Source organism: Pezoporus wallicus, unplaced genomic scaffold, assembly GCF_028554395.1.
Source record: "Pezoporus wallicus isolate ANWC-B61680 ecotype Strahan unplaced genomic scaffold, APGP_CSIRO_Pwel_v1 contig_4264, whole genome shotgun sequence".
Lineage (NCBI taxonomy): Eukaryota > Metazoa > Chordata > Aves > Psittaciformes > Psittacidae > Pezoporus > Pezoporus wallicus.
This window is the reverse complement of record NW_026637102.1, coordinates 576,649-585,712: the sequence shown is the minus strand read 5'-3', so window position 1 is coordinate 585,712 and position 9,064 is coordinate 576,649. Positions and strand designations below refer to the sequence as shown.

The 9,064-nt window shown below is 45.8% G+C and overlaps 1 protein-coding gene across 1 annotated transcript in view; it reads right to left on the bottom strand.

Moving 5' to 3' along the window:
- Nucleotides 1-589: 589 nt before the first annotated feature.
- Nucleotides 590-9,064, bottom strand: part of HK1 (hexokinase 1) — a 37,071-nt gene continuing 28,596 nt past the window's right edge. The window contains exons 13-18 of the mRNA XM_057403290.1: nucleotides 8,901-8,996; nucleotides 7,780-7,879; nucleotides 5,426-5,609; nucleotides 3,231-3,386; nucleotides 2,299-2,532; nucleotides 590-1,428 (exon numbers count right to left, since the gene is read on the bottom strand). Coding sequence (XP_057259273.1) covers nucleotides 1,284-1,428; nucleotides 2,299-2,532; nucleotides 3,231-3,386; nucleotides 5,426-5,609; nucleotides 7,780-7,879; nucleotides 8,901-8,996 — 915 coding nt within the window. The 3' untranslated portion in view covers nucleotides 590-1,283. The remainder of the gene's footprint in view (nucleotides 1,429-2,298; nucleotides 2,533-3,230; nucleotides 3,387-5,425; nucleotides 5,610-7,779; nucleotides 7,880-8,900; nucleotides 8,997-9,064) is intronic.

Below are 9,064 nucleotides of genomic sequence, written 5' to 3'. Positions count from 1 at the left end.
CTCGTTGCAGAAAGTGGCGTGACTTGCAAATGTTTTCAACTGCAATGTTTTTTAACTGTGTCTCAATTTAAGTAATGTGACTGGTATGCAAATATAATAATGGCACTGACTCGACAGAGGACAGTATACACCAAGTGTATATGATCTTTGCTGTTGCTTTAAACCTTGGGATAAGCTGGGTCTGATTTTGGCTTTCTGGTTTGTTTAGTTTGCTCACCCAGGTCATCAAAGGCAAGATCAAAATCAAACCCTCATATTCCTTTCTGATCACTAACTCTAGCTGCATGTTTGTGTTTTGAGTGGCAGCTTAATTAACACTATTAAAGATTAAAGCTTTGTGTGGAAGCAAATACCCATTTAAGGCGAGACGGAAGTATACACATCTGAGTGACACTGACTAGGCTGCAGATTCAGAAGAAGGGCAGCTGTGGTGCCCTGATCTAGACTGACAAGAAGAGATAGAAAATAGTTTTTATAAGAACTCTTAAACAGAAAAATACAGCACAACCCTCATAGAGACCATAAACCTACCAGTTTCCCAGCTCTGGAGATTTGGATTACCCCAACCACCAACCACTTTGTTTTAACTCTTTAGGGATTTCTTGCTGAGATGTGACAGATTTCACCCAGTAACACAACACTATTCACAGAAGCAATGGGAAATACCAGTGGAATCAGATCTGTGGGACAAGGGCATTTACTTTTACCATGACAAAACAGGCATCAAGGAAGCAAGTAAGTCGCACTGTCAAGTCCCACTATAGTTACGTGCGTGCACAGTGCTGACACACCATAATGTTTTCACAATCGCTTTAGACGAAACAACAGCAGGTAGATATGCAGGAGGGAACTGTTGCTTCCCCTTCACTGAAAGCATCAACAACCAGGTCTGGTGGGCAGTGTGCTGGCAGTGCGCTTATCAGGGATGCTGCAAAGAACACATTTGGTACAATGCAACAGTAGCTCTCAACTTGGGGGTAATTTTGTCTTAGACAACAACTGATTTTTGACAGCTGCAGAAATTATAGACTGATTTTTCCAGGACCTACAGATGGGGAAGGTACCAACAAGGTGAATAAGAAACATGCAGACTGGGGTCCAGAAACAGGAGATATTATTAACAGCACACATTCTATCTTGTATCCTACTTTTTATGTCATTAGCTGTATTTTCTTTTTCCCCGATAAAGCAGTGAGTTCTGGGTTTTTACCAGTTCTGACTATGCAGTCGCTGCTTTATGAGAAAGTGCTCACAAGACAGAATCGGGGCCACGATTGTAGAGTTCAGTTCTGCTCGGCATCGCGAAGCCTGCATCCCACTGCTGTGATGAGTGCTGCCCCTTTCCCGCTACCATCTTCTGATAGCAGGAAGGTCACATCGCAGTTGGGTGCCAGGTCTTTGACTGTTTGGTGCATGATCCTTGAAAAGCTGTAAAAAGAAACAATGGCAATGGGTGAGGGAGGTCCTACACCTACAAGAGTGTAGCACTGCCACAGGCCTTTACAATGCCCCTCCCTTAACTGGGGAAAGAATTAGGACTGTCATGGCTTAACCTCAGCCAGCATCTAAGCAGCACACAGCCACTCACTCATCTCCTCCCCCCAGTGGGATGGGGGAGAGCATCGGAAATGTAAAAAGCGAGAAAACTTGTGAGTGGTTCAGATAAAGACAGTTTAATGGGACAGACACGAGGGTGGATTTGAAGACTGGGAGCAGTGGGAGTTAAAGGAAAAATGCACTTGCATCCCACCCCTGCCTGTCTGTCTTTGTGGGGTTAACCCAGATTGCTAGTATCACAGCAAAGGGGAGAGAAGATATCACACACAGTTGTCTCATTCCTACACATCTCTCTCCATGCACACCAGACAGGGGCACTAGTCCTCTCCTCCTCCTGTTGCAGACTCTTTTAGACTCCTGCCCTGACCTGCCATTGCTTTGCAACCACCCATTTCCTCTGCACACTCAACAGAAACATCTTGCAAAGAGGCACCAGGCATTTCAGCACTGCTCTCTCATTGCCTTTGCATAGCAAAGAGATCCTTCCCTTGCTATGCAGTTTCCAACATGTTCAGCAAGCTGTGTCCCCTTCAGTTTGTCACTGCCCCAAGGATCCTTTCCAATTCCTTCTTGTCCCTCTTGTTGCCCTTTAGAAAGCCCTGGCCCCCCATATTTAAAACTTTTAAACAAGCTCTTATCCTAGCAAATAAAAGAGACCAGTTTGGTGCATCAAGAAAAAGGATGTACAAGCAACAAGCTACAGATCACAAGCAAATACCTGCGGAGAAAGTGAATACTTACTGTGGATGTAGTTTGTACAGAGTCCCATCCACACCAACCGTTATCTCCAGGTGCTCTAATCCTCTGTTCTCCCTAATTTTATCTACCATTGCAGCCATTCCAGCACCGCATAACTGAGCTGCTCGCCTTGACACCGCTCCGCACACTGTCTTCACAATGATACTGTCATCGCAGGTGCTGTTGAGCCCCAGCTGCTGGAGGATGGCTCGCACCTGCAGCAAGGCTAACCTGTCACTGCAGATGCAGAAGAGCACAGTGTTAAAGATTTCCCTCAGTCAAGCCACTGCCACAAATCCACTGTATTGATGGCTGCATCCATGCATCCACACCAGGCAGAAGCCTTTCCTACGGGTGCAAGAGACCTCAGGGAGTGCAAATTCATTCACAACAGCACCATTCTGCAGTGTAGGAGAGGGGTACAAGACAGCAAAGGAGGTTCCAAGTCCAGCTCTGCAATGCCTCCCTTTCTCTTTTCTTACCAAAGGGCATTTCAGGAAGATACTTTTCATGCCCACCTCAGGGTTCTCCCCCCCTTAAAGACTGAACAGGCTTTGAGATTGCTTTGAAATACAGTGTCCAATCAAGACACAAAAATATCCAGTAAAGAAATCCTCATTCAGTACAACAGCTCTAGCTACACACACAAGGGGCACAGGAGAATGGCTTGATTTCCAAGCAAGCAAATAAAATAATACAGTAAGGGAACCCCTGACAGCTCTTCCCATGATTTAGCAGTAAGTATGACTAGGAATTCAGATGATGTTGCAAGCAGTCCTCCTACAAATGCGCAGCCTCTTACTGAAGCCAAAATTATCTCTGGAGAACCAAGCAATACTCTCCCACTGTCCCTCCCCTCTAGCACTGTCATCTCATGACACATGACTACATAATGTTAATTCACTCTAAAACAGCCTCCTGTGCAGTGTTCTTACCTCTCAATCTGAGAAAGGAACTTGGTTTCAAAGATGTGTCTGGTCTTCAGTGTCTCTGAAATCTGGCCTCTGAACAGGAATCCCCGTTTAGTGAAGTCAATCAAAATATTGCGGACTATTTCCCCCAGGTACATCCCACTGATCATTTTCTCATACCTGTAATGAAAGACAGCAGCACAGCTCAGAGGGACACTGCTCACATTTGCAAAGGCAGCAGCATTGCAGCTGTATTATCAAACAGGCGTTCTGCCCATGCACACGCCTGCGTATAGACTGTGTATTTCATGTCCCAACAAAAAATGGCCATTTACTAGAAAAAATGGGAAAGAAAAAGTATGAAGAGTCAGTGGGAAGCCTTGTGAGCCCATGTACACACACTTCACCTGTTCCTCACTACCACGTTCCCCCAGCCAGGCTGTTGTTAACGATGGCTGGTATTTCTACCAGATGGAAGAAATGAAAAACTGCCACCAGAGAGCAGAACCATGCTCAGATGAAAGCCAGATTTGCCATGTGTTCTCCAGTGACAGCTCTGAGTAGACCCCAGGGAAAACATATCTCCACTGCACATTTGGGAGCCCTCTTGAAGCATGGCTGAGACCTTCAACAAAAGAAATGCTCAGTGGCTCTGTGCAGCAAAATTACAGGAAAAATCACAATGTAGTTGCTGCAAGTGCAGCGTTTTTATGGGAATCCTGTGCTGCAAAACCCTGGGAAATGTAAAAGATATGAAAAGGTACGTCCAGCATGTTCACCGAATCACTGTCTTTTAAACTAGCAAGCTGGGTGTCCATGGTTGGTTTAAGCTTTTCAGTTATTTCCAGCACCCGTTTCTAGTATGGAACCAGTAGTCCAGAAACCACAGGAAGAAACCAAGCTGTCCTGACTTTGTACACAAGACCCAAATTTCCCATGCAGGTCTGCCCCCAGGATAGAGAGGGAGAATATTCTCCATCTGCAGATCTCTTCCAAGCACACGACAAGGAGTGGCCCATGACTGATGCCTGGCAAAGGTACATGGCAGCCCTGTGCTGAGGAGGGCAGAAGTCTGCTTTGCACTCCTTCCCCTCCAGCATCATTCTGGTTGGAAGGGAACATCTGGGGGTCTGTTAGTTGTGCCATTACCAATGAGCAGTGAACACTTCCACTTCTTGAAAAGTGCATTCATTAAAGCATCCTTTATTTCACTTCCTGAAGCTCTAAAGCAGGGTTTCTGCCCTGAATTGAAAGGAGCCCAGCGTGCCAGCCCACTGGAAGCAGGCCACGCAATCCATTTAATACTATGAGCTCTCTCAGGCTTGTACCCAGCAAGTGTCCTCCCTGTTGAGTGCCTAACTCTCTCTGGAATAAATTAATCCCCCTGGAAGTCTCTGCTAATGCCTTTGGGTTCTTACTCCATGCCAACTCTGCTGCTGCATCAGGCTTGCTCAGTGTCAGCTTGAGCCCTAACTTCTAAAGAGCTTCCCAAGGGACCTTCCAAGTAGTCTGCATCCCCCAGGTTTTCAGGCAGATTTACTCTGAAAGCTCCTGGCATCAAAGCATTGCTGCAGAGAAATTATGAAGAATTGTAGTCTGGGCACGCACCAGTCACAATCCAGTTTTATCAGTGCTGGGTACACCTCCCTGTCAGCCTTTTCTTGAAGGGGACAGGGAAGAACTTGCCCAGACAAAAGCTAGACCCCCAAAAAGCAAACTCCAGGGCCAGTAATTAAGGCAGGTCCTCTAACATGATGTCCAGAAAACTGCTTGAAATAAGAGCTAGCTACAACTGCTAGAAAGCTCCTGAATGTTTTACAGTGAGCAGCTCCAAGCTCCAACCATGCTGGCTGGTCTAAGCTGAAGACTTCTAGAGGCAGAGCCCCCTACAAAGAGTTCACCTAAAAGAGATTAAACTGAAACCAAGAACAAAGGAATGACAAGCCATCTTAACTCCCTCAGTACAACACAGGATGTAAAAAAGGGTCTCTTAGTAATTTCAAAGCTCTTGAAGTTCTCACCAAAAACCCTGCTGAAGTCCCATGGAAGCAAATAAGCTTCATAAAAGCACAGAAGAGGGAGACACCATGGGACCGCAGGGCTGCAGTAATTTTCCATTCTTAACCTCTGCCTTCTCTGACTAGGAGAAATCAAATTCTCTCTTAAAAGCATTTCAGGCAGCCTGGCTTATACTTAACACACCATTTATCCTGCAGTACCTTTGCTTTCCAGCATTTAGTGAATAGTCATCAACTGCTTTGTCATATATTGTCCTGATATCATCCAGGCATCCATTATCCCCAAATGCTCCCCACTCTGTGTTCACGCACATCCGTCCTTGCTCACCATCCACCATCTCTATGTTTCTCATCTCTTCCATGTAACAGGCATTGCTGCCAGTTCCTGAAAAAAGGAAATACTGAAATTACTCTTTAGAACAAAACAAGCTAGAACAAGCACGACAGCCCTGACAACCCTTCTGGGGGATGTTGAATGTGCTTTTTCTGAATGAAGAAGTCAAATTATCATTTGAAATGTCACCAAAAAGTCACACTCTTCAAAAATCCTAAATTGAAGGAGAATATTATGGCTATGGTGCGCTGCTTAAGATGGCTCACAGAGGACTCCTACCCAGGCCAGCTGGGCTGAGGGTCCCATGCTACAGGGAGGAGCAGGGAAGTGCCAAGGAACAGGGAGTGTCATTTTTTGGCACACCAACCTTCATGCACTACTGAATCCAAAACCATAGCCAGCAGCCAGCTGGATTTTGAAGTTAGGAGCCACCTTCCACAAAGCCCAAGGCTCCACAAAATTCAGGGGAAAATTTGCCGAACTGAAAACCTCAGCAAGTTCTGCGGCACAAGACAAAAGAAAACCCCAGGGGTTTTACCAGCTAACTGCAGGGTAAGCTCAGATTTTGCTTGGGGTTGTTTTTTTGTTTTTTTTTAATCAAATTGCTTAAATAGCTTCTCCAGCAGGAAGGTTACTTCCATCTTGAAATGATGCCATATCAGATTCTGCTTGAAGGAGATCCTAAGGAGTGTGGCAATTACAAAGTGCTCTATGTACCCAGAGGCCTCAGGGAGCAAAGACTTACTAGCAAAGAGGCAGCTTTTACTGCTACCTGGAACAAAGGTTTTCTTGAAGTTGCCTACCAAACTCTTATGCATCACACATTCTGCACCAATTATAAAAGCAAGTCTGTTTTCCTTTGCAATTTTTCTAGGGTACTGTATCAATAAAGTCTGAGCAAAACTAGATCCTCCCACAGTACTCCTCTGCTGCAGGAATGCTGAGCCACAGCACAGGGTCTGGCAGGGAGGGGAGGAAGTCTGGGCTTGCAGACCAAGACCCAGGTTTGCAGGACCAAACCCAGTTGTAGACCATCAGCACTGGCCAGCCTCCCAACTCCAAATCTCACTGTTCAGAATGAGGTAAGTAAGGGCTGCCTGAATATGTGAATACCTATGCAATACAGACTGTTTGACTGAGAAGCTTCTAGATGATCTCCTGTTGCCAGCAGATGAAAAGCAGAGACCTGGACTCATCAGTGGCAGCTTCCAAAGTACTCAGCAATGGAGACTAAGGCATTGGCTCTCCTGGGCAGGACAGGCAGCACTGGGCAGAGACAGGGCACCAGCATGATGTGAACTCGCCCTTGCAAGAATATTTTTCCCTGACAAGCAACAGCAGGAAAGTTCACGCACCTCCCTGCACTGAGGACAGCAGGACAACTAGCAGGCTCATGCAGCTCCTCAGCAAGCACCATCAGTCTAGCCAAGGCAACTCAAGCAGGGCAGAGGAAGCTGTTGGAGCCCTGGGGATTTCACGCTTATTATCCCAGATGTACCCAGGCCACCTCCAGTGCCCTGCTTTGCACACAGGTACGCTGGCTGGACAGCATATCTGGCAAGGCTGCAGCAGACGGTCCTCAGAGAACGTTCTCAGCTCCCCAAGGACACACTGTCCTTCCTGCAGGGAACTCTGTCCCTGAAAACACACCGCTGACAGAGCTGCGCAGACACGACTTCCTACCCACACTGCACTGTGCTGATTCATCCTGGACATTTTCCAGCTGTCTGGAGGAGAAATTGGTGGCATTTGATTTTCCTCCAAAGCCACCTCACAACTGAAAGCATTCTTAAAGCTTGCAGGTGCCTCATCCCCTTCTCTCCCATTGAAAACTGTGGGCTACCTGACCACACTGGCAGGGAAACTCTGACAGGCTAAACTAACAAAAGGAGCTGGTGAGGCGGAGTCCACATTTGCTCACTTAACAAGCAACAAAGTGATTTTCCCAGATAAAACAGGCAGGATCTGATCAGCACTACAGGCTGTGCTTGTATCTCAGCTGATCATGGACAGACCTAAGCTGGCTGTTGAATTTCATTCCTAACTCCTTCTTGCAGCTTACTTCTGAAGGGGTAGCTGTTAATCTCAAAATCTTTCACTCCTGGACACCCCAGATATATTTTCAGTTAACCTCAGGGATGTGTCCATAAGAATACAGACAGACAAGTTGACATGCTGTTTAATAAGAAAGTGCCAAATAAAAAGCAGCTCTAACACATACCCACAATGAGTCCAATTTCACAGTTTGGGTCTTCATAAGCACAAGTCATCATTGTGCCCACTGTATCATTCACCACAGCCACCACATCCAAGTCAAACTCCTTTGGAAGACAGAAATACAACAGTGAAAACTTTAGAGCAACTCCTCACACCAAAGGGGACACAAAAGGAGCACACCAAAGGGGGAGCCATGAAAACACACTGGAAACAACTGCAAATACCAGCATGATTTTACACATGCAAAAATAGGAACTTAATCTTCCAGCAGGTACTAAGGCTCTTCGCACACTCTACATGAGATAGACTATGTCTTCAGAAGAAAGTATGTTCCTGTATATATGTTCTCTTTAGTTCAGGTAAATTTAAGTACAGATCTTGCGTATAGACACATGATACAGGGCTATTGCCATTCTGTATTACAGTGGTGCAGTAGCAAATCCAGTAGTAAAAGTTTTAAATCTCTTTTTCACTTCCTGATAGAAATTCTGCAAAATTAGTGATCTTCTCAGGCTACTTTTCTTCCCCTCTTAGAAAGTTTCAGCTAAGCTGCTTGAGGATTTTTCAAGATCAAGAGCTGGGGCGGGGGGGGGGGGGGGTTGGGAAGGGGAACTGTCATTTAGGGTACATTTAGGGTACACTGACATGCAGTCAGTCGCTATATTGAAAATTCCTCCTTTCTCCATGCTCTGATGCAGTGAAAACTGCCATAGGGTTTGAAAGAAGTCTTGAAAGTTCTGCCAAATTTGGAAAGTTAGAATGATGAGGGAAAAAAACCAAACCCCAAGCAATAAAAGCAAATCCCCAGTGTAGCTCATTTTGAGAAGCAATTTCAGTTTGGTGGCTGAACTCTCCCATTTCCACTGTGTACTCTCTAGACTGTCCTATGTCAGTCAGGCTACATGTCAGCACCAGAGCCAGCACAGCCACATGGCATTGGCAGAGCTATACCTGGACCTGCTGCAAGGCAAACACCTTCTGTCATGTACAGGAGGCACAGCCCATGTCCTCAAAGCACACAAACCCTATGAGAGGAAGCCAGCCTGACCCATGAGATCTGTCAAGTATGGAGGCAAGGGAGAAGTAGGAGGTGAAAAAGAAAACAAAACCAGACAAAAACATTACCTCTCTCCTTTTAATTCCTTCTCTAAGCAAATACACCACATCCTCTCCCTCACAGTCTGTAGCTTTGAAACCTTTTGTCCAGTTGAGAAGGATACCCTAAAAAATGAAAGAAAATAAGTTATCAAATTTCCTGCTGCATTACAAATTGCTCCCAGAACCCTACA